A 25,469-nucleotide genomic window follows, 5' to 3' on the forward strand; every position below is an offset into this window, starting at 1 on the left:
GGTCCAAATTGCCCCACCCATTCACAGTCAGGGGGTTCAAAACAAACACTTGTCCTGTGGTACCTTCTAATCGGGGGAATCTCCAGGTTGCAGCCTGGGGCAACTCTATTATCTTCTGGTTCATTTGTTTTAACACAAAACAAGCTACTTCTCATAGAGATAGATCAGAACCTGGCACTCAGGGCACGTATGATGCAAGTTCATCTCTTGGCAGTCACAAGAGCAAGTAATGACTCGCACACGAGGAACAGTCACCGCATCCAATGGAGGCAGCTCACACATGCAGAGTCAACGGGTACCAAGTTATAAATGTATGCCATGATTCATATTGTCCTGCTTGCGGGGGATGCTGCGTTACAAAGATTTCTAAAGAGTCACTGCAGGTGCAGTTTCATCTCTGCCCCCACACTTGCACTCCAACATCTGTTAAATGTTAGGTTGCAGAAGTCCAAGACATTAAGTGCTGTTCTGGGAAGCCCCCTTGGATTTTACTAGCTGGTCACTGGATCTATTAGCCAAGTATTTTGGCTGTCACAGGGTTTTTCGTCTTCTGCTGTGAGAAATCATGCATGATGTACAAAGAATCTAGACTGCAACAAACACAAGAAATGACTGGAAATGATATACAGTGTGGTAAAACAAGTGTGCTGGTGGTGGCGATACCACAATGCTAACACTTCGCATAACTGAAGAGGCCATTTACGATGAGAATTACAGAATGGTCATATTAAGTATTATATTTTCTTGCATACTTCCAGTCACCACTCCAACTAACTCTGTAACAAAACTGCCTTGATTATCTCCATTTTCTATGCCTGTTGTGGGAGTTTGACCATTTCCAGTTACTCTTTCTTAGAGCTGCTTTTATTTCCATTCAAAATGATCGGGGCAAAATTGTGAATAAAGTCCTTTTAAAATAAATCACAATGTTACCCCCTCATTTCCACATGCCTACAACTCTTTATTTTGGGCCATGTTTATTCAGTTTTTTAAAAATGACCCTTATTGTGATTTCTGTATTTCCTTGTGTAGTCAGTATTTGATCATACTCACGCTTTGTGGCGCTTGGTTCTTTAATCTGCACACTTCTCTTTGTACCACCCTATAATTCTCAGTTCTCTAAACTCCTGCCAGAGCCGGCTTTGATCTTTTCTAGGTCTCCCCTTTATTCCCTTACTTAAATGTTCTCTCTCTTGAGCCACATGTCAAGAACGCATCAGCAACACTGCAGTAGCAGTCAAATCTTCCTTAGCCAGCTGCATTTTGTCACTGCTTTGCTTCCATCTCCAAATGACTTGAAACTCTTGACGGCTTTGATTTTAAATGCGGCAGGTTTTTTTAAAAAAATAATTTCTTAGATCCTGTGTAACCAGGGCTGTTTTTCGACTGAGGAGATGGGAGTCCCTTTCAGTCAATGAGTTGGCAGGCCCTTCAGTTTTAGTTTACCAACCAAGCCAGGAATGTCCTTTCCACATTGTTTGTTGGGACAAAATTGACACACGCATACCTCACATTCATATGAATACCTGCGTGTGAGGCGTGTGAGTTTGTCACCAGAAAACAGCCTCCTCTTTGTTTTCTGGCACTGTGTCTTCTTGGCACTAACACCCAGAGAGAAAAAGGAATGGTGTACCCCATAAGTGATGTAAAATTTGCATGCAAGTGATTAAAAACACTGTGGCAGGATGCTTATCCTTTTCATGTGTCTTATCAGCAAGAAAGTGATTTTGTGAAGCACAATGGGCTTGGCCATGAAGGAGGACACTATGAGAACCAGAATCATTCTATAGATATTGACTCACAGCCCCACTGCACTAGCGGGAATCCTTGAATTGGCTTCTACTAGAGGAATGAGGTGGCTGAATCTGGCCCACTCTATTTTAATGCATGCGTCATTGGTTGTGATACTTCTAAACTGCTTGAAGCCTATCTTAGCATTAAGAGCCACAGACAAAAGATTGAAGAGGGAGGGGGAGAACCAAGTGGCCATGAATGCAGACCTTCATATTTTCCAATTCTGCCCTCTGAAGTGGTTGCTGCCATCCTGGCTATTTTTGCCAGTGATAGCTTTAAGCTAAAACCAGGATTTACTGGCAAACTGAAGGACGTTATCTCTGCTGGAGCTGTCAACGTTCTCTTCTCAGCATTAAAGGAATGTCAGCACATGTCTAGATTCCAGATATTCAATACCATTTCACAGCCTCTGCTTTCAGTTGCACTTCAGAAGCAGTCAACGAGGAATTGGGGGTATGCTTTTCATACCCTGTCTTCTCTTGAAACATTAACAGCTCAATCCAGTCCCACAAGAGGCAGAGAGGAATCTCCACTTAGCACAACAGAACCCCATTTCTCTCTCTCCTCCATCTCTTTCCTGGTGGCAGGTGCATACTTGGCGTCCAAAATGATCATGCAGAGGGAGGGCTGCATGGGAGCCCTGGAGGTGTGCAGAGATCTTCCTGGCGCATAGAGTGTCTGTGTACACATGTTGGGGTTTGAGAGAGAAGGGGGGAACTATGCTTCAAAACAAGTAAAAATGAGGAAAACTTTCTAAATATTAGGCTACACCATGTTATAGGGAAATATATATGCAAAAACAGCACAAATTAACCACTTAGAGACCTCATGTCTATCCCTGGGGACAAAAAAAAAAAAAATCCACAACACACACACACCCCTACATCATTTCTGGAATACAGGCAGCAGCTGTCTTAGGTGTGTCTGATATGTGCGTGACATCACAAAAGGGGTGGGAATGGGGAGAGGGGGCCTTATGTGGGTGCTGCCGATGCACGTGGAGGTCCAGAATGTAACCGACACGCATGTACACTAGAAGGAATTCCAAAGCTAAGGAATGGCCACCCAGAACAGTTCCTTGTAAGTCCTTGCTGTACATAAAGGTTGTCACCAAGAGACCATCTCTGATTCACTGTAATGTTTGTAATCTCATGGTCTTAGGCACACTTAGGGGGTGGGTGGTTGTGTGCCTTGGAATCACAAATAGGGAAAGTGCTGTGACACTCAAGTCCCACTTACTGGCTTCCCATAAGCATCTGGATGGCTACTGTGAGAATAGGAAGCTGGATCCATTCCTTTGGCCTGTTCTAGCAGAACTTTTGTAGTTGGTGACCCACACTCTGATTCTTAACACATCCACTTGGAAATAAGACCTATTGTATTAAACATAACTTACTCCCATGCCAGCCTTTTTGTTAAGTTAGACTGACATTTAAACTATTTGCATCATGGGACACCGAATATGGCTGCATATGGAAAATCAGCTTAAATATAAATATACCAATTAAGTTAGCTCCCAGGAAATGATTGGGAGGGTACATGAGGCCATCATATTGCTGAAGCTAAGCTGGTGGTCTGCTTGACAGGAGACCAGCTGGGAACCAAATGGATGCCCCCCCCCCATCCCCGATTCCATAAAATAATGAAGTCAGGATATAAATCAATGAATAAATCATTAAATATTTCATTCACAACATCGAAAGTAAAATATTCCAAATACAACATGAACATGCAGCTATCAGAATGAAACTATCACTTGCCAACTACTTATTTTAACTTCCTTAATAAGAACTCGCACGTATAATAATTCTTACTTGAACACAATCTTCCTGAGTTTGTCTTTTATCTCCTGCTTGGTGAAATATGCATCCAAAGGGAACTCCAAATGAGGAGTGTTGCTGAACTGTATTGCTCCCACTCTGACCTGAAAGGGGAGGGGAAGGTCAACAAGGCGGATTTATTTTTATGCAGTTGCTACCATTCCAGGAATGCTCAAAATGTCTACAGCAAGAACAGATATGGGAAGTGAACTAGCAAACCCCATAAAGATAAACTAACAAGAATTCCCCAAGTTGCCTATATTCTCCTACAGACATACACAACATGCATCTCCCAGATTCTACATGGCACCCAGCGAGTGGAATAAACTGGGGGTGAAGGGTGCTCACCTTTCCTGGATTGATGTCCAGAGCATCACAAAGCTTGATTGCTAAGTATTTTGACCTTTCAAAGCTCCCTTTGCCAATGCTGTAGGATCCATCGAACAGAAACAAGACATCAACTGGGGCAGAGCAATTCATTACTGGCAGAAGAGAAAAGGGGGGGCAATCACAACACATAGTAATAATGTTAAGAAGTCAGGTTGGCTGGGAGGACAGAAGGAGGAGGAGAAGAGGACTGGTGGGGGGTGGGGTGGGATGAAGTATACATGCTGAAAAGAAACCAAGGATAACATTCCTTATACAGTGGTACCTCGGGTTAAGTGCTTAATTCGTTCCGTAGGTCCGTTCTTAACCTGAAACTGTTCTTAACCTGAAGCACCACTTTAGCTAATGGGGCCTCCTGCTGCTGCCGCGCCGCCGGAGCACGATTTCTGTTCTTATCCCAAAGCAAAGTTCTTAACCCAAGGTACTATTTCTGGGTTAGCGGAGTCTGTAACCTGAAGCGTATGTAACCCAAGGTACCACTGTAATACATTAGCAAATGAAGGTCCAGGAGGGAATAAGAATTCAAATGCACATCACCATTCATTAAGCAAAAACTCAGTACATTACACTTCTTTGTTTTGTTCCCAGTTGCTAAAGTTTTCAGCCTCTAGATCACGAGTGGGGAACCCTTTTCAGTGCAAGGGGCACAGGCAAAAATAGGCAGAACAATCACTGTGAATTTAATCTCTGTACTGTAGGCTAGTTTTAGCACACACTCACACACCCCTCTCTGTCCTCTGTGTGGTGTCTGTAATCACAAGCAATCAGGATCTAACCAGCATCACTCCAGCCATTCCAAAATCCAGGAAGTGGAAGAGATGATAATATTGAATGTAGCCATATGGTTACATGTTGCAAGCAACTGTCTTGCCTTGCGGTTCCAAACACCAGCCTGAGAAAGCCTTTAAACCTGCAACCCTCCAGATACTGTTGGACTCTCTGATTCCCATCGGCCTCAGCCAGGATGACCAATGCCCAAGGATGATGGAAATTACAGCCCAACAGCTTTTGAGGAACCACAGATTCTGTATTGATCCTTAAAGCACATCCCTAGTTGGGTCAACAACTTTCAGGGTCAGGTCTTAATATTCCCCAAAGATGGATCATTCCTCTAAGCTCAACTAACCTTCTCATGGGGGGGGGGGAATGTCATAGTATCATAGAAACTGCAGTCTGAAAGGAGCAGAAGTTATATCTGCAATACTAGCTGCCATAAATTGCTGATTAATCATGACCGCCTATGCGCCGAAAGGAATTTTCTCTCTCTCTTATTATTTAAAGACACAAACGAGATGTCGTGGAGCCTCTTTTGGCTTTACAGCTTTGTTAAGGATGATTTAGGTACATTGCATTCTGCCTGAGGGACTTGGCATTAATGATCCTTACAGTCTCTTGCGGCTCTAAGATTCTATTAAATCCATAAGTTTAAACACTTGTGGTTTTTGAAACAAGTTTCTCAGAGTCAGTTTCACACTAGCATCAGGTTTTCCTGAGACCATGTCCTGGTGTTACCTGAGCGTGCACAAACTTGCCTGCAAGGCAATTACTAGTTGCTGGGAGTGTGTGCCAAGGTAGAAGCTTCAAGTTGACAGAGTTGGATTAAGCTAAGGTTGTCCTTTCATTTTACAGGGAGGGGCCTGTGAACATGGGCAAAGCACAAACATGCCCTTGGAAATTTGGAAAAAATTTGTTTCAGTCACTGTAAATACTCTGCATCCCTGAAATCAGAAAAAAAGGAAAGGAAAGAAAAAGGACTATACTGATAAATAGGGAATAAGCATGTCAGCAAGTAAAAGCTGCTTCCATGCCACAGCACTCAAAACAGTGCACAGAAAAGCTATCAGATTCAGTTACTGAAAACCCAACTACAGCAGAGACAATGGGTAAAATCAGAAATGGAATCTTACAAATCGTATTCCCCCAGGCTATATGGGCCAAATTCCATTAAATGTGGGAGAAATCTAAGATCAGCGTTCCTAAAGTTTCTATTGATATGTTTTTTAACAGCAGCCATGCAGGAGAAATGCTTGTCTTAATTTTGATTACAGCAGTGACACCAAGAGAAGGGGTCCTGCTAGCCTTTCCACCCCGCCCAGTGTTCAATCCACACCTCGGAAGCTGCTGTGTGCAGTAGAGGAGCCCGGCTTTTTATTAGCCTTATTTATTTTAAGCAGATGATGATGTTCTCAGTTATCTGCCTTCTTGTGTCTTGTTTCTCCCCCCCCCCCCACTTTAATTTTTAATGATTGCTTTGTTGTTTCTTGAATGTTCTTAGCTTCTCAGAGTCCTACTCTGGTAGATGTAAAAGGTGGGACACACATTATTCTAATAAAGTAAGAAGAAATGCCATCTTTAAGGGAAGAGTTAAATCGCCTTGCTCCATACTGCTCCAATCAAATTCAGAGTTCCACTATCATCTGCTTATGAGTAAAAGCAAACATTGGGGAAGCCAGTTATGATTTCCCTACATCCTATATTTTTGTTTGGCCTATTCCAAGAGACCCCTTCACATGATGGCCCAAACCCTGTCCCCAGCTCCCTGGACCCTATGATTTCTATGCATGTAGGGTTTTACTGACCTGGACTACCCATCATATAGGATTGTACTTTGCATAGAGGCAGTGTTTTTTTCTGGGGGGGACTCACAGGGGTACGCATACCCCCCAACATTTTGTGTATCTAAATTGAGGGGCAGTATTTCAATATGAGTAGGAAAATGAGAGTACCCCTAAAAAAAATTTTTTACGCAAAAACACACTGCATAGAGGTTTGCATGCATATGCTTCCTTGCTCAGACTTCCAGACTCAACTTGTGAACAGTAGGTGGCTGGAACGGTGTCATTTGTAAATGGGACCAGTGGTATGGCCCAGCTGCCCCTCAATGCAGGGGAAACCCCCCTGCAGACAAAATGCATTAGGAGGACTACAAGAAGCATTGAATTGATAAAAGATTTGGACATTCAACAGGTATAGTGGGTCAATTTAAATCCTACGTAACTTATATATTATGGTGTACTGTGTTTGTTTTTATAGCCCCCTCCCACCTTAAACCGTTGTTACCCATCCTAACTCCTCTGATATATAAAAACTGAACTAATTTTTAAAAAAACAAGTAGGAACAGTTCATGCAGCAAGGAATGAGAAATTTGCATTTTTAAATACGGCAGCCATGTATTTATTCTTGATTTCCTCTCTCTTTTACTTTGTCTTCAAGGACAGCACATCATTATCGCCTTTGGCTTCGATTTCTGCCTAGTTAAAAAGATTTGAAATCAGTCCGCCCCCCCTAAAAACAGATTAAAAGGGATTGAAAGTTTTAAAGCATTCCACTGAAAGCCACTGAGTCATGTTATACAGTAACCTTGTTAATTCCTATCTGGCAATAGTCCACTGCACCCCTCATTAAACGGTTGCTGGAACACTGAGATGTTTCAGCAACAGAGGATAATACTATAGCTGAAATTAATCCGCTAGGAAAAAAGACATATACTCAGAATGCACAGCCAAAGGTGTCAAGCACACATCCCAACACACAATTAATGGGTATAAACCATACAGTTTCCACAGCTGCTCTTCTCCCCAAGTTCACCTCCCACTACAGCAACATAAAAACTTTTCAGCCTGCAGATCAAGCTAGCTTGGCAGCATAAATATAGAATAAATTACACAACTGACATTAGGAGCTCATAGTCAAAGATCAGAAATTCTTTTAAACAGCTGGGTGAATAAAAATATGTTGATCACGTAATGAAGGGTACAAATCTGCAGGCGGGAGAACTAAGCATTGCAAGAGCTTTTTGTGCAACAAACAAAAAACACTCACGCTGGCCAGCTGCTGAAATTTTCTCAATGGTTTCCTGGCTGACGTGCAGTTCTTGGATGCTCCATGACACAAGTGCTGTAAAATCAAGTTGACAACACAGTTAACCAGCTATTACCAAAATATTTTAACAGAACCTCTTTAAAGCATTACTTTTAGATGATTTCCAGAAAATATCAGGATAGGGACAGGCAGCGGCGGAGCAAGCCCATCGGGCACCCGGGCGGCACACATGCCCTGCGCCCAAGGGTGGGGCCAGCCGGGGAAGGATGCTTTGCAGGGCCTCCGATGAGACTGCCTGCCTCCTCCCACTCAGCCGCCCCACAGTTGGGGGGGAGGTGGCGGGCAGACAGTTTGGGGCAGAGCAGAGCCTGCGGGCACCCAAGCCACCGCGTCACTCCCAGGAGAGACACATGGCTTAGGCACGCTGCAGACCCCACAGTGAGTGCCGCCCACCATTTTGTCACCCCCCCCAATGGTGACACCCGGGTGGATTGCCCCACTGTACCCCCCTTACTCCGCTCCTGAGGACAGGATAGCTTGTGCGCTTTCTCTTTGGCACCCATTTCAAGATGCAAATGGTCATACGATAAGCACAATAATCTACCTTTTCAGCTGCAGAAAGGCTATCAAGGTATGCAAGACACAAAAGAATACTAGGCAGTATTCAACTAAATTTTACTCTTGAGTAGACTCACTGAAATTAATAGTCATCATGCTCATTAGTTTCAATGGGTCTACTCTGGGTTAAATACCACCCACATTGTTTCAACCCTGAATAAAATGTTATGGAATTGACGGACCTGACTTAAATCTGACTGGTATCAGTGTATAAATTGAGTAATTTCCTTACAGTTGCAAATATTTTTTAATCATTTTAAAACTTTACCAGGTCACAGCATAAAGTTTGTTTGATGGGATTCACTGGAGTGCTTTGTGGCTCATGTATTGGTAGGTCTTGCTTGGGCCCTCCGGACAGATCTTGATGAACTAGAACTTTGAGAAGGTTTAGACGTAATGCCATGCCAAACTATGGCATATGAATGTCCTAGGCATACAGGCTCCCAAAAATGCGATTGCAGCTAGTCTTTGCTGTTCCTACTCCTGTTGAGATGCTTCAAGTCAAGTTTAGTTTGTCATACAAACCTGGGCTTGTAGTTTGTCTCCAGCAAAACAAATCACAAGCCCAGGTTTGGATGACACCCTAAACCAAACCATGGTTAAGCTCGCAGCAGCACAGCAACAGGAGAACCAGAGGAGGTGTGAAGCAAGTGTAATCTCCTCTCGGGGAACTCTCAACCTCCTGTGTGTTGCAGTAAGCAACGGTTTGGCTAGCAACAGTTTGGCTGGATGAGTCAGCTTGATTCCTGTTGCTGTGAGACAACAGGATCAGAAAGAAGGATTGTGTGGCACGTTGTAACTTAAAGAACAAAGAGAGTGACCTGGTTGATACCATTCTGGACACCACACAAATGCTGTTATAAGATTTGTACCAATGATATTGTTCATTTTCTGTTCATGCCCAGCACAGCACAGTGTATGATTCGGTCACACATCTGTGTGGAGCTGATGCACAAGTACCATACAAATTTGTGCCTAAGTGGATGCAGCCTTATTCCTTATTCTACAACCATCACCAACTTTCTCCTGTGGGCAGATTTTGCAGGACCACATTCCACCCACGGCTATTTACCTTTGTAAACTCACCTTGGGAAAACAGGAAAATGCAAGCAGAGGTAAGCCACATTAAGAGGCTCATGATGACAGCACTGCGGGGTAAAAAGGCACGTATTATTTCTAGGAAAGGTGCTAAACATATTATCTGACTTTTAAGATCTTGACTATCAAAGGGTATTAGTGGCAGCTGGTGCACACTATACAATTGCAAACAGATCCATTTTCTGACTGTATGTTACCCATCAGCACCATTTAACTTTATGAGCTACTTATAAACCTCCTTATGCTGCTCTAAACAGCAATGACATTTTTGCATAAACAAAGATCTGGCCTCTATCTAGCTGGCTAGTGCCCAAGTTTACTGTAGCTAAAACTTTCCATTTAAACTGTACATGGAAACTATAGTTTGGTGATGTAAGGCTGCCATGACTCATTGGCGAGTCTTGATCTATTGTTTGTGAATCACGTGCTATGCTATATATATAATGCCCCATCTACCAACTCACAAACCTTAATTTGAACTCCTCAGGTTCAGCACTGTTTTTCAATAGCAAGCTTTACACTAGAATCCTGGGAAGCAGCATATTAATGCCTACGGATCAGCATCTGTTGCTGAAGATAGACTAGATATATAAAGAAAGAAAGATGTCACACAGTATAGGTCTATCAATGGAGGCAAGTAGATCTGAGCCTGGCTAATACCTAATGGAAGGCCAGCTGAGAACTCAACATTTGCTACATCGAGCTACTTGGATACAGCCTGAGATAGTGATTAATATCCTTTCAGGTATTTGGCCAAAGGTAATGTCAGAGCTAAAAGCAGTAGAAACGTATTTAACATAGGACTGCTGGTGTTTGGCCCCTAAATCTTTGCAGAGGCTTTTGGGATGCCCTGGAGCCTCATTTTCCTATACCACGTATTAACCAAGTGGTTCTTTGCATCTACAAACTGGTAGTTCAAGCAGAGTATGTTTGAAAAGGCGTAAGTGCTTCTCCTTGCCAACCACAGTCCATGCCCCTACGTCAGAGGCCATATGCTTTCTAGGGAGACTCAAATCCCACCACCTCTTATTTTACTAGTTGAATACTGGACATTTGCCTGCCATTTGTATACCTAGTTTCTTATAATTAGAAAAATTATTAATGCTCAAAGGGCTGATTCTCTACAGGACAGGTCATTCTGTTTTTAACCCAGGGATAGAGAAGCTGTGGCCCTTCAGATGCTGTTGGACTCCAGTTCCCACTGGACTCAACAAGCATGGCCAATGGCCAAGGAACACAGGTGTTGTAGTCCAACAAAACTTGGAGGGCCTCAGGTTCCCAATTCCTTGTTTAACCAAATAAAGGTAACAACAACAACAACAGAGTTCCTCAAATAGCTCTGGTTCCCTCTTTCTCCAGTCCATCTCCTGGTACATGCCATTAAGATATTGATATATTTCTCCACTCCCCACAAACGCACACTCAAATAACTCCAGAACTGCTTGACTGTAAATTCCCAGAAACACATGAACAAGTCCCCACTTGCCCTGGCAGGTGAGTCAACCGGGACGCTATAGCACAAAGTTTGGGGAGATAAGGGTGTTTTCATGACACTCCTATCTCAACTTTAGATCTCAGATTTCTCAAGGGAAATTATTTCACCCAGCTGCCCCGCTCTACTCTTTTAAAGGAAAAACTGAAAGCAGCAACCATAGCATGCACTTATGAATAAATTTATTAGGCAGTACTTACAAACATCTGTATCACTAAAAGAGTCTGAATGTTCATAGCTGTGAATGGAACAACAGCTGTGCAAAAGTTTTAAAGGAGCCTGAGCTGCATTTATATTACATATTAATACTGTGTATATATATTATATTATTATAAACACACATGACCAAACTAGATATGATACCTTAAGTGTGTGTTTTCCCTATTCCTATATAAATCAGGGATGGAAGTGTCTGCATCTAACCAAAACCACCACCAAATAGCAGGCAGGTAAGAAGAATGCCTAACACTGCTAAAGCTGTGCTCCATTTCTTTTAAGCACTCTGCCCCCAAGCCCAGCTCTGATGTGGGCAGAAAAATAAACGCTTAAGCCAGAAAGGGGCTCTTAACTTTGTGGCCCAATTGTGGCCCTCTGAGCCTCTTTCTGGCCTTCAGAACTCTCCCCAGGCCACACCTCTTACTTGTCCTACTTTGCACTCCCTAGTACATTTTCCCGGCTGAAATGTGGCCTCAAACTTCTACTTGTTTGGATGATGGTTTGTTGTTGTTGTTGTTGTTGTTGTTTAGTCGTTTAGTCATGTCCGACTCTTCGTGATCCCATGGACCAGAGCACGGCAGGCACTCCTCTCTTCCACTGCCTCCCGCAGTTTGGTCAAACTCATGCTGGTAGCTTCGAGAACACTGTCCAACCATCTCGTCCTCTGTCGTCCCCTTCTCCATGTGCCCTCAATCTTTCCCAACATCAGGGTCTTTTCCAGGGAGTCTTCTCATGAGGTGGCCAAAGTATTGGAGCCTCAGCTTCAGGATCTGTCCTTCCAGTGAGCACTCAAGGCTGATTTCCTTCAGAATGGATAGGTTTGATCTTCTTGCAGTCCATGGGACTCTCAAGAGTGTCCTCCAGCACCATAATTCAAAAGCATTCTTCGGTGATCAGCCTTCTTTATGGTCCAGCTCTCACTTCCATACATCACTACTGGGAAAACCATAGCTTTAACTATACGGACCTTTGTTGGCAAGGTGATGTCTCTGCTTTTTAAGATGCTGTCTAGGTTTGTCATTGCTTTTCTCCCAAGAAGCAGACGTCTTTTAATTTCGTGACTGCTGTCACCATCTGCGGTGATCATGGAGCCGAAGAAAGTAAAATCTCTCACTGCCTCCATTTCTTCCCCTTCTATTTGCCAGGAGATGATGGTTAGAGGGGTGTAAATGAGCATGTGTGGAAACTACATACAAATGTAACATTTGTATTCATTTCTCCACACACTTTTGTCTCTGGCCTTGCCCACTCCTGACATGTGGCTCCCTGGAAGGTTGCCCAGAAGGAAACATGGCCCCTGGGCTGGAAAAGATGCCTCCCTCACCCGCCCCCTTGGCTTAAACCTACAGACAGCAGCAAAACAAGGCAAGAGAAGAGCAGGTTTTGCTCCCCTCCTCAATGCACTCTATTTTTGTGCAAAATGTAGATTCCACCTCTGAGTTATATGTAAATAGGGCACCACATCTCTCCGAGACATAATTGCCTCATGTGTCTAGTCTGGCCTTATCCATAACTTGTATTTGAGGGACAGTCACCAAGAATGCAGCTGAAGGGGAACAACCAAGACCACATGGCAGAAAGATATATCTAAATTTGTCTGGCAGGGCAAGAAGCCCAGAATAAAATTTAAGATATTAACGGATTCAAAGGAAAGAGGGGGGTTTGCCCTGCCAGACTTTAAACTGTACTATGAAGCGGCAGCTTTCTGCTGGCTAAAAGAATGGCTGCTTCTTGAAAACACAGACATTTTGGATTTGGAAGGATTTAACAATATTTTTGGGTGGCATGCATATTTGTGGTACGACAAGGTTAAAGCGCATAAAAGTTTCAAAAATCATATTGTCAGGAAAGCACTATTAAATGTCTGGGTTAGATATAAGGACTTGCTGGAAAATAAGACTCCTAGGTGGCTATCACCAATGGAAGCTAAGGCAGTTAAAAAGCTAAATATGGAGTCGAAATGGCCAAGATATTGGGAAATTTTGGAAAAGGAAGGGGACAAATTGAGATTGCAGAGTTTTGATAAATTAAAAGGGAAGGTGAGAGATTGGTTACATTATCATCAAATAAATGAAGTGTTTAAATTGGACAGTAAAATAGGCTTCCAGGTGGAAAAATCAAAATTAGAGACTGAACTGTTAGAATCCAGTACTAAGAATTTGTCAAAAATGTATGATCTGCTGCTGAAATGGAATACACAAGATGAAATGGTAAAATCAAGTATGATTAAATGGGCTCAGGACATTGGTCATAACATCATGTTTGTTGATTGGGAAAAGTTGTGGACCACCGGGTTGAAGTTTACGGCGTGTAACGCCTTAAGAGAAAATATAATGAAAATGATTTATAGGTGGTACATAACCCCAGTCAAGCTTGCAAAGATCTACCATTTGCCTGACAATAAATGTTGGAAATGTAAAGAAAAGGAAGGTACATTCTTTCACCTCTGGTGGACGTGCCCGAAGATTAAGGCATTCTGGGAAATGATTTATAATGAACTGAAAAAGGTATTTAAATATACTTTCCCCAAGAAACCAGAGGCCTTTCTCTTGGGTATTGTCGGCCAGGGGGTGCTAAAGACAGATACAACTTTTTTTATGTATGCTACAACAGCAGCTAGAATACTCATTGCAAAGTACTGGAAGACACAGGATCTACCCACACTGGAAGAATGGCAGATGAAGGTGATGGACTATATGAGCTTGGCAGAAATGACGAGCAGAATCCGAAACCAGGGAAGAGAAGCGGCGGAAGAAGAATGGAAAAAGTTCAAGGACTATTTAAAGAAATACTATAAAATTAATGACAGTTAGAATGATGTTGGATTAAAATAAATGGTTACTATTAGTAATGGTTAAGACAAAGAGAATAAGGATGATTAGCATAAATTTATAGTAAAATAAGGGAAGATTCGCTGAATAATTATAAGAATTTGGAATACAGAAACGGGAGGCAAGAGGAAGTCGAGGAAGAAAGGTTTAAGAAATTAGGATATGAAATGGTACCTGTTTTTTGTTCTGTTATTGTTTGTTGTCTGTTTATGTATGTTTTGTTTGTATTAATATAAAAATTGCTTAATAAAAATATTATAAAAAAAAAAAAACAACCAAGACCACAGATGCTCTGAGCTATGGTCCTTCTTCCCCTTTCCGCAGAGAACCTGGAATAAGACCCATCCAAAGAAACAGGAAAAAATGGAGCTCTGATATTTTACTAAAACTTGTGGCTTCCAAAACATAACACTGATGGAAAAATGTGCTGCAAGTCAACTGGGAAAAATATGCATCACTGTACAAAGGTTGCGGGACACGGGTGGCGCTGTGGGTTAAACCACAGAGCCTAGGACTTGCCGATCATAAGGTCGGCGGTTCGAATCCCCGCGATGGGGTGTGCTCCCGTTGCTCTGTCCCTGCTCCTGCCAACCTAGCAGTTCTAAACACAGCAAAGTGCAAGTAGATAAATAGGTACCGCTCCAGCAGGAAAGTAAACGGCGTTTCCGTGCACTGCTCTGCTTCGCCAAAAGCGGCTTAGTCATGCTGGCCACATGACCCAGAAGCTGTACGCCGGCTCCCTTGGCTAATGAAGCGAGCTGAGCGCCACAACCCCAGAGTCGGCCATGACTGGACCTAATGGTCAGGGGTCCCTTTATCTTTACCTTACAAGAAGGTTGATCAGTTTCTGGTAAGTGGAGTTTGAAAATGTAGCCTCTGAGATGTAAAACCAAAAGCATCATTGTACACTTTTTGTTTGATTCTACCTTCTTCATATGTTGACACAGAAGGTTGGACATTAATGTCTGTCGGTAGTTTAGTGTTTAAGAGCTGCAACTTTGGTATAGATTTTTTGTTCTTTTTTAAAAAAACAAGAGCACTGAGAAGGATTAGGACAATTATCGAAGTGTGTGAAGGATAGGGAGTTTCAAGCCAGCTCACACAACCCTAAGTGATGATGAGGAATCAAGTAGGAGCAGACAAAGTACCCATGCAAATGTTTCACCACGTCAAAAGTTCCTGCTGTTTAGAACACACACTATACTTTTCTAACACAAATGTTTCCAAAAATGATGAGGCAATCAACTATATAACCATAGATCTGCTTCACTCCATGCCCAAACTCAGCCCATGCAACCAGATATCAAAAAGTCGTGCAAACTGGATATTTACCATCTAGAAATGGCTCCTTAAGTTGATATTCAACCTTTTTGTATGTCACTTAAAGACTATTTTGTAGGAAAAAACTAATGTCAAATAAAACAACTCCTTTCTGCTTTTCGTAGTTTCTGTGTATGCTTATTATCACCTAAGAAAGATAGGCAGGCAGTTATACACACTAAAACGCAACCCAAAGCACCTAAAAATCTGAGCATCATATGCCTAAATTCAACTCACATTCTTAGCTGGGTGAATTGATCCTACATTTGCCAAGATGGCAGGCATGTAGGTGACTACATATAATTTTAAAGAGCACAGTTCATAGCAATTTTGCTTAACTCTTCTCCCCAGCAGACATAATCATCAAAATAGTTGAAGTGTGTACTTGCCTAGAACAACAGGCCCTTCAACAAGTGTTGCCAAAAAATGGGGTGGGAATAAATCATTAGAAAGTGTCAAGCAGTAGGTACAACTTTAATTAATTACTGCCTCCCTTTTGATATGGATCCAACATACAACAAGCTGGCTCATTAGGCTGGGGACTTCAAGCCCTCCTCCTTTCCTTGCAGCAAGAGACTGAAAGAACACTCATATAATAATGGAATCTTAGAAATAAAACAGACTTTGAAAAAGAATCTGGTTGTTTTAAAGGTCAGCTGTTAAAAAGAGCCAGTGCAACAAGTAATACAAGCTTTTGTGCTCTTTTTGCAGATGCAGCTTATGGCTGCATTTATTCTAGAATCAGCGGAGATTGAGTTTGTTTTTTTCTAAAGGAGTCTACACACTATCTAGATGTACCACATATTTATTTGCCTCGTGAAAAGTGCTTCTTAAGACATTCTGAAAGTCAAAGTTCACTGCAGACTGATTCTGCAGAGTTTGATTACCCCACAGCGTATCCAATTGAAAACAGAAGTAGGTTGTCCATACAATGGGGAAGGATGTATCCAGACCCGCCCAGTGACATTGTGGGTGGGCGTATGCCAAGACTGCAATCACCACTGCCTTCTACGTTCACTTTGGACACATGCAAGTAGGAAAAGGCACAGCCTAGTCAAGGGGACAGGTTTCAAACATGTATCAAGTAACAACAACAAACTTGGTAGGCGGCAGGATCGAGAGTCAATATAGACTGAAAACAGCATGCTGAGGATGAGCATGAACAATTCTGAACTGAGAAAAGCTACATTTTTGTAATGCAAATTGGTTAGTCTTAATTTTAGACAGACAAGCCAAATGCCGATTCCTATTTAGTACCATTTTAGCTGAAGCAAGACCTACTTCAACTTATTTTAAGCCTTCTAATTGAATTAGATACACCTGCTATTACAAATCATGAAAGCTGAGGTGGAACAGGTGAGTCAGGGAGGCTTACATTTGCTTTGGTTGACAAGTTCTAAAACTCTTGAGCAAAGAGTTCATTTGGTTCAGATAGAAAGAACCACTCAAGAAACAACCCTTTATTGCAAGCTCCTGTCACAACTGAAATATGCATAAACAATTTGGAATCCCCATATCATCCTTGGAAGGTCTAGTTTTACACATGTATATATGATATTCCACTGCTATTTAATCACACCTCAGCTTGGATCTTATTATTGCTTTCCCCATTAATCAAACTTTGAATGAAGCCAAACTTGTGGTCTTGGTGGGATGTTGAAATGTATTTTTTGTTCACTTTTTGTGTTGAGGTAAACACATTCAACATCACGAGGTATCCAAACTGTGAGCATGTGCTGCTTGTTCCAATAATAATCTGCTATTGTATGGCAGCTTCACATGGTGTTTTATGCGCATGTGCACAAATATTATACTGTGTATATCACACAAGGATTGATGCAACTTCCTACTGCATGTAGAAGTACTGATAAGTTCATGTTTGCGGCTGTAAAATGGGTGGAGTAGTCCAAAGATTCATCATCTTCAAAATGAAGCCGCCAAACAGGCAAGCAAAATGAGGAAAGAAGCTTATTGATACTTATGCTGGAGACTTATGTTGGAGTCTTATGCACTCCCATGTTGGGTTTACTTCTGAATGTGTTTAAGAAAGAAAGAGCACAGCGCTACACAAGAATTAGCCTAACAACAACTCACATACATCACATTTAAAATGCCTATTGAGACAAAAGATGCAGAATTCATGGCTACAGATACTTACACACTTAATGAAATTGGAATCATCTAGGGCTAACAGAAGAGCAATCTAAGAGCAAAATGGTGAGCAGGTGCACATCTTGTTTGGTGAGTCAAATAATCATTGATCAGCTGATAGTGATCTGGCCTATATTTGCTACCTTTTGATCATAACAAGGCCTTAAAAGCCCTTCAGGAAAAATAAATGAGATCCTACCCCAGTGGACTAGTGTCATGCACATCCCCACTAAACCATCCAACCCATAGTAGTCAAGACATGGCCCTTGTTTTACTGTGCATACAAGATGGTCAATTATTTGTGGATAGTAAGTTTGTTGGCATTGGTCCAACTAAAAATCTTACACTGGGCTACTCACTCCCCCAATGCATTCTGCCATAGAATCACAGAATCACCCTACCAAGATCTATGAAAAATATATAAATATCCTTGAGGCATCAATGCAATTTTTGATTGATTAGGCCAAGAGAAAAGAGAAAGTGATGAACTGGTAGGGAATATAAAAAATAGGCTAGGCTTACATTAAAGGGAAATAAATAAATTTTGTTTTCCCTTTGCACATCTTACATAGGACCATTTGGTGGGACTGGCAAATAGGTTGTTCTTCCTAAAGTCTCCAATGCCGCAGGCTTCATGTCTGTTCCAGGCACGTTACCTGTTCCAGACTTTTAATTGGCAGTGCCATGGTTGAATCTGGGAACTTGGGCTGACAATGCCTACCACTACATCCCTTTCCTTGTTCTGGGGGCCACATTTCTGCCTTACGTCAACATATCGACTCATTGTTCTGATTCAGTTAGACCAGCAACTACATTTTTTGCAGCTGCTCCCAGAAACCTGCCCCTGAGATGCCCTCAGCAAAGCAGATGAGCACATGTCACTGATAAGATCATGTCGTGGCTGCATTTGCAGAAAGGGATCCATTTTATTTACAGGTATGCTTCCAGGAAGCTGGCACGGTTCCTGAGGCACACAGATAGACAAAGGAGATACCTATCTCCCCATCTAACTGCACGGAGTAGAAACAAGACACTGCTCTCAACCCAAAAAAAGAAAAAAGAATGTAGAAATAAATCACCTTTTGATTTTTTGCACTGCAGGCAACAGCTGCCCCCTTTTGGTAACTGCAAAACTAGGAAACTGCTTGTGGCTATTAACATACCATCACGGGCAGCTAGTCCAGGACTGGGAGGAACTGCGCACAAGGTTCTGTGGAAAAAATGGAGAAAGCCTTGTCAGCTCATTTGAGAGTATCTAAAAGTCACAACAGAGTAATATCTTTCTGGGGGCAAATACAATGTAATAGTGATCAAGCTTTCAAGTTCTCCAGAACTCTTTTTAAGGCTGCATGTTAATGAAGATGGGACTGCAAACTCGTGGGGTTTTGCCCATTTTGCTTCATACCATGGGAGAAGGCAGGCCAGCTGCCCCCCCCCATTCAAATAAGTAAATAAAAATACTTAACTAAGAGAGAGGAAGATGGCAGGCGAGTGTCGTGCCCCCACCACTTCAACATAAATCCTGGCTACGCCTATGCTTCATACCCAAGTCTTGCAGAAGAGTTCTGGAGAACCTGAAAGTTTGAGAACTGTTTCATGATATTTTAGTTCCGTGAAAATCTACAACTGTAATAAACACTGAGGGGGCGGAGGGATGGTGCAAGACTCCCGAAGCCCCCACCCCGCCCTACGTTGTGCAGTTTATTTCTGAAAGTTGCAAAACGTGCCACCGGCTGCACCCGGACCGTTGTGCGTCTTCAGGCGCTGGTGCGGGAGGCGCCCTCATTTCAAAGAGCAATTCCTGGAGTCCCAGCGCCCAAATGCATTGCTGCGGATCGAAAGGGAAAGGATGCTGAAATTCAAGCCCCGCCGGCAGGCTCGCCCTCTGCTACTTCTGCGCTTGCTTTCCCAATGCCAGGACCGTCCGGGGCATTCACTTCTCTCCTCCCCTCTTCATCGGATGGGTCTGCCGGATTTCTGTCCCCGGAGCGCCGCTTGCTCTGCGCCACAAATCTCCAAGCTGCTGAGCGCAGGGCCGAACCATGCGCGGTGTTCCCCTTGCTCTGACCCTGCACGAAGCTTTTATTTTACTTTTGCTTAAGGTTTGCAGCCTCCCTACTATAAACTCGCGGCTCCCTTTGCAAATCGCGAACAAGGCGCTCGTGGAACTTACCGCTTCCCTTGCGGATCCCCAGACGGAAGCAATGGAAGTGCAGAGCAATCTTTGCAAGACGGAAGGCGAGGTCAAGTTTTATCCCTCCACCCCCAGGTGCTCTCTACACCTAGCCGTCCTTTTCTCTCCCCTTTCTATGTCACGGACTGCGCTGCAGCACAGGCAGATCTTGCATCGGCCGCTCACCCCAAATAGTGGCCGTGGGGCAGATTCTCTCCTCCTCCGGCGAGGCGCAGAGACAGCTGTTGCGATAGCCGAAGCGCCTTAACGCCTTCCGACGGCTGTTGCGCTTGCACCGATCCTGGACTACGAGCGGACAGCCTGGCGATTCCAGGAAAGCCCCTTCTTCCCCTCCTAACCTCCGCTTCCCGCCCCGTGCACACTTTTGACCGGGTGCCCGCGGAAGGAGGTGCGAATGACGCGCTGATCGACGCTCCCCCCCCCCAAACCAAGCCAACCTCGAGGCTTCGGGCGGAACTCCAGCTGCTGCCCATTTGAACGAGAGTGGGAGGGAGGCGCTTCCCAAAGGAGCGGCGGGGCGGGTAGCTTCCTGACCCAGAGGAATGTACCTTTAAGGTGAGGAATGCCGGCCAGGAATGTCAACAAGCAATTACACACTGGGGTCAGAGCTAAAGCCAGAGGAGACTGGGGGCACAGACCCACCCTGCTTTGCTTCCCTTTCAGGCTGCTGGGGCAAAGCAGGAGTAGCCCTTTCTTCCTCATAGACAACGTGGATTTAAAGTGCTTCCCTCATTCATTGCCTGTGGTGAGGGCTCTATCTCGACTAATGTTGGAGTTGATTTGAAGGAAATTGACTTGTTTTCCATTCACCAACCACTGGCTAACGTTTGATGGAGCTATTCCAGTCTCATGGGTCCCCGCAAGTATGTTATCATGAACTACAGCCACAATTCTCAAATCCCCAATCACCCCATGGCTCATACATAAATGCATGCATAGTCTCCCAAGATGCTTATTGAACCTTTACACATTTACTCCTAGAAAGCGCCTTCATTGCTGTGGAAAGAATATACCAAAGGGCTTCTCAAACTGTTAGGCTTGCATCCATTTTGATCAGGGATTCACAATCGTGGTCTGCGGTGGATGGGGTGGTTGAAGACAGGAGATAGGGCATAATCAAATTAAGTATTCACACTGCTTCTTAATTGTATTTCAATTGCTTTTCTTTCTTATATGCTATTATAGTTTGAATTCTATGGAATTCGGATTGCAGTACAGTAACAGCTGCAGCAAATAAACTACAATTAAAGATTTGACTGCATCTAGTACAGCACATTACAACTGCTACAACAGGCAGAAAAACTATTAATTGGTGCACAAAGACTCAGGTGTATGTAGCAACATTTGGAACCACTGACCTAGATGTAGCACAGCTCTCTGCCTTATGACAGGGGCCCACCAGCTGAGAGACCAGAGAACAGGTAACACTCTGTAACTATAAGAGTGGGCTATTACCACCTGCAGGCAGATTCCATTGTAGCAGGCTTCAGTGTAATCTTATCCTGAGGACTAACTAAATTAAGTGATCATGGACCTTGTTCATCTGCAGAAGTTGTGTAGTTACATTTAAATTCTAGCCTTTGCTAGTAACCTAGTCACAACGTGAAGTGTATGATCAATTCGGAGTTGCACTTCTCTGTGACTGAAGGCCATGCACGAACAGGCTCAAGAGTAAAATGTTTCGATGTAAAGAGGATTCACAGCACAAGCTTACGGATGTTTATTCAGAAGTAAACCTCACTGTAACCAATAGGACTAACTGAGCAATTCTAACCTGCAGCTGCATATGAAGACCTTACAGCCAGGGGGCGGGGGAAGAGCAGAGTTTCTCCTGCTTTTTGCTGCATCCACTGAGTTGACTCAACAGACGTGCCTGGGAACTGGGTCCTTTAGGGGACCACTCCTGCTTTGTAGCCCATATCCAAAGCCTCCATCACCTACCTCCAACCTGAAACAGGGTTTTGTGCTAACTATCAACAGTGGGAGAACCAGAGGCAGGAAGCTGACACCTGCCCAGATTCAGCAGCAGTCTCTGCACCTAAACACACACCATCCTAATCCTTCCCAGCACATCATCATCAGGAGAGGGGTGAGGATTGCAGTCTGGGTGAGTTTAGGAGTAGTTTTTAAATAATAAAAACAAAGAGAATCAACTTACATTTCCCCCAAAAAGGAAAAAGGGTTCAAAAAATGAAAAGAACAAACAAACCCACAATTCTACTAGCTACAATAACTAAACAAATCTATTTCTTTATGTGAAGTCCTAAATACCTCTGAAAAGCCATTTTAAAATTAGACACATAAGAAACTTAAATACAGATTTTTAAGCCAAATAATTGAGGCCTTTATGGGCTACTTAATGGGGACAAAGATTTAAATAAATTGTCGTGTCTGGACTGAATAATTTCTTAAGAGATTGAAGTAAAAATCCTTCTATCCAGAAGGCATCATGCCTTTAAACTTCTGATCAGATCAACACAGAGGAAGCTGATCTTTGCAACTTGAGTAATGATAAAGATGCAATTGGTTACACTGATAAGGGATGAGAGAGAGAAAACAAACACTGCCCAGACCATCTTCTGAAGGCAAGCATGCGATCCAAAATGCAAGACAGGAAATAAACCTTGATTTATGTACTTAAGTAGTTACATTCTGACATGTCAACAGAATGTATTTTCAACTAAATAGTTTAAGATTACAGGCTTAGGTTAGAGTGAACAGTATGGATTTCAACAGTACTCAACAACTATACTATGCTGTTCATTCCAGCACAGCTTCTTCAAAGAGCTTTATCATCTCAGGAACTTTTTCTTCACCAAAGCGATCTTTTAGGAGAAAATAAATAATCTGTTCAAGCTTTGTGACCTATGAAAGGGTAGAAAAAACAGCCATTATAATGGAACAATTTTGTCTTAGGCCTGGGGGGGTGCATTTCACATCAGGTAAAACTGGTAATACTCAGTGAAAGGACCCAACCAAAAACAAAAAAGAGGTATTCCTGCTACACACAAAGTCAAAAAAATAAATTAGAACAATTAGAACCCTCCCCACAAACAGGCAAGGCCAGCAAAATGCACACATCAACAAAACCAAACATGGGCAGCTTCCCAGAGTGGCTGGGGAAACCCAGCAAGATGGGCCGGTTATAAATAATAAATTATTATTATTATTATAAAACACTCCTAACAAAAAACGGGAAAAATAAGCAAGCACACAACACACATACTAAAAAGCAAGAAAAAGCACACTTAGCAAAACCTAAGCTAACTAGTTTGTAATACTCACACCTGTCTACATCATGATCTCAGGTTGAATGCAAATGCACCTTCTGTCAGAAGGGAGCTTTTGGATCCAAACTCATCTCTCAAAATCAACTGAAATATACTGAAAATCAGTTGGAAAGCTGATGAAATACAGTAACATTTTGAAGTCAATATTGTTTGCCATCCAAATTTCAGCTAGAAAACAAATGCTTAAGTTTTATTTAGGAGAATAAAGTGAACTGGGCAGCAACCTCTTAAAAAACATGTTTTATACCAGTGTCTGATGTTTCCATAACTGACAGTCTTGCTACCTTTTCAACATCCATGATGCAGTCTGAACAGGGGCAGCCTGTCTTGTTTCACCACCTGAGGCAAAATGGGAATTGCTGCCTCCTGCCCCTGCCCATGGCACTCCACTTCTGCCACTGCCGTGCCCAGGCTCTTGCTGAACTTGGCAGGATCCAAGGCGCTCCTCTAAGTGTTGCCAAGCCACAAATGGCATGCAGGAATTCCTTGGCTCTTGCCAAACTCAGCAGAATCTATGGTGCTGCTCACTTGACTTCTCTGGCTGACAGCAGCAACGCTGTGAGCCAGAACACCTCCCTCTCAGTGGCAGAAGTAGTGAGGTGGGTGGAGCGCCGCCTCTGGCACTTCTGCTGCCTGAGGCAAGCGCTTCACCCCGCATCATGGGCGGACCAGCTCTGGTCTGAACGTGGATACAAAAAACCAAACCAAAACAAACTTGCATTGGCTCTGCAAGCAATCAGGATTTGGAAAGAAACAGAACTTCAACTCCAAATTGAAACTTACTTGCTTTCTCAGCTCCATACAACAACACTTAGTGTTCTTTACACATCCTGAAAGAAAAACAAATATATATAGCTTCTTGTTACACCACTGAACAGCAATAAGGCTGCCCATAGCAAGGCATTTCCAATGTTGTAAGATAAAGCACTGACTAAAAATTTGTGTTATGTGGTAACAAACTTTTCAAATCTTTATAGTAAGTATGTGGATTACATTTTAGCAAGAAATTACCTCAGGGTAAATTACTTACGATTCTCAATCTTGCTATCTTTTGCCGAGTTTTCGATTACTAGTTCATCAGCTACATTCATAGTATGAGTTCCAGATTTTTTTTTGACAGTTACTATATGAATATTCTTATTAACTCCTTTCACTGTAATTGTCACACACTCATTCAGTAAAAAACTTTTCAGCTTCTCTGCTGCTAAGATGGAGCACTTTCCATCCAGTTCCATAATTCCTAGAATACAAATAAACCTTAAATTCAAATCTATGCTACTGACATTTTACAATGCTAGTGCTTACAAATCTGACAGTTTACATTGCTTTTCTTAAAATCAGTGCCATTAAAATAATGAAAACTACTCTGTCCATATTTGAATACATTTGCAATCCTTCTTGCACATGAACTCTGCCACCACAAGAATAGTTTTTGCAATTTTTTAAAGAGAGGGGTGGGGAACCTCAGACCTCAAGGCCAACTGTGGCCCTTCTAGTCCTCTCTGTCTGGCGCTTAGGATCTATCCAGGCTCCACCTCTTCCTCAGCTACACACCCTCTTCCCAGGCTATACCCTAACCTGTCCTGTACTCTCCTTGAGCGTTTCTGCCTAGCTGGAATGTGCCCTTGAAACTTTGATGCCTCCTGCTTGCCTGGTTGGAGGACAGAGGGGTGTATGAATGTGTGCAAAACTACCCTACAGTACAAAGAAAACATTTATGTTTGCACCTGCTTTTACCTCTGGCATGTGCCCTATGGAACATTTGACAATTTTAATTTCATATTTACATTCCACTTTTATTCTCTAAGGGATTTCCACAAGAAAATTACAAGATAACATTAGCACTGCTTATTAACACATTAAAATTCAAGGCTCTGTATACATGTGAATATATATTCTATTAAGGCATTTGGTTTTTTGACAAATTGCTCTAGCTGGTTTGCTACCTGCAATGGAGCACTTGAGTATCTGAAAAGGTAGTTCCAAGTAGGGGGCAGTTATAGGTAGAAGCCTAGATAATGGCAATATTTCCACATTTCCATAGTCTGCATATGCCACTTTGACTTCTGATACACAAACTTCCAGAACGACAGCACGGTACCAAGTGTCATCACCTAAAAAAGTGAACAAAATTTAAGACTTACCATTTTATGTTTTAAGAGGCTTACCATTATGTGAAACTGTATATCCTGCTTAAAAGAGATTTCTCTTAAACCTGAAACCAGTAAGCATTTCCCTAAAAGCTAGATTTTCACAACTTAAGAGATTTAGAAATTATGATTCACTGGACTGCCTTTAGATGATGTGATGCCACTTGATTCACATTATTTGGCAACCAGAAAAGTCAACTTACTTGTGAGGAATTTACATTACAAGTTCACACCACTTGGCCAGAAAAGATTAAAAAAGACTGCAGAGTGAATAGCATGCCTCCC

The 25,469-nt window shown here is 42.6% G+C and overlaps 2 protein-coding genes across 11 annotated transcripts in view; both read right to left on the reverse strand.

Moving 5' to 3' along the window:
* Window positions 1–20,295, reverse strand: part of VWA2 (von Willebrand factor A domain containing 2) — a 36,234-nt gene extending 15,939 nt beyond the window's left edge. For 2 of the 7 annotated variants that reach the window (XR_008330614.1, XM_053389144.1), the window contains exons 1-6: window positions 19,724–20,277; window positions 18,630–18,760; window positions 9,529–9,590; window positions 7,825–7,899; window positions 3,963–4,096; window positions 3,609–3,718 (exon numbers count right to left, since the gene is read on the reverse strand). Coding sequence is in view for 6 of the 7 variants with exons in the window: in XM_053389144.1 (XP_053245119.1) it covers window positions 3,609–3,718; window positions 3,963–4,096; window positions 7,825–7,899; window positions 9,529–9,580 (371 nt within the window). In the remaining variant the exon portion in view is untranslated. Of the gene's footprint in view, window positions 1–3,608; window positions 3,719–3,962; window positions 4,097–7,824; window positions 7,900–9,528; window positions 9,591–18,629; window positions 18,761–19,723 lie in introns of all 7 variants that reach the window. The other 5 variants (XM_053389150.1, XM_053389148.1, XM_053389147.1 and 2 more) reach the window with 5 other exon arrangements.
* A 1,154-nt stretch (window positions 20,296–21,449) lies between these two features.
* The window catches only part of TDRD1 (tudor domain containing 1), a 31,118-nt gene continuing 27,098 nt past the window's right edge, over window positions 21,450–25,469 (reverse strand). For all 4 annotated transcript variants that reach the window (XM_053389137.1, XM_053389136.1, XM_053389138.1 and 1 more), the window contains 4 exons: window positions 24,981–25,148; window positions 24,065–24,274; window positions 23,818–23,864; window positions 21,450–22,609 (listed from right to left, as the gene is read on the reverse strand). In XM_053389137.1, the coding sequence (XP_053245112.1) occupies window positions 22,505–22,609; window positions 23,818–23,864; window positions 24,065–24,274; window positions 24,981–25,148 (530 nt within the window). In that variant the 3' untranslated portion in view covers window positions 21,450–22,504. The remainder of the gene's footprint in view (window positions 22,610–23,817; window positions 23,865–24,064; window positions 24,275–24,980; window positions 25,149–25,469) is intronic.

This window comes from Podarcis raffonei, chromosome 5 (genome assembly GCF_027172205.1).
Source record: "Podarcis raffonei isolate rPodRaf1 chromosome 5, rPodRaf1.pri, whole genome shotgun sequence".
NCBI classification, from domain to species: Eukaryota; Metazoa; Chordata; class Lepidosauria; order Squamata; family Lacertidae; genus Podarcis; species Podarcis raffonei.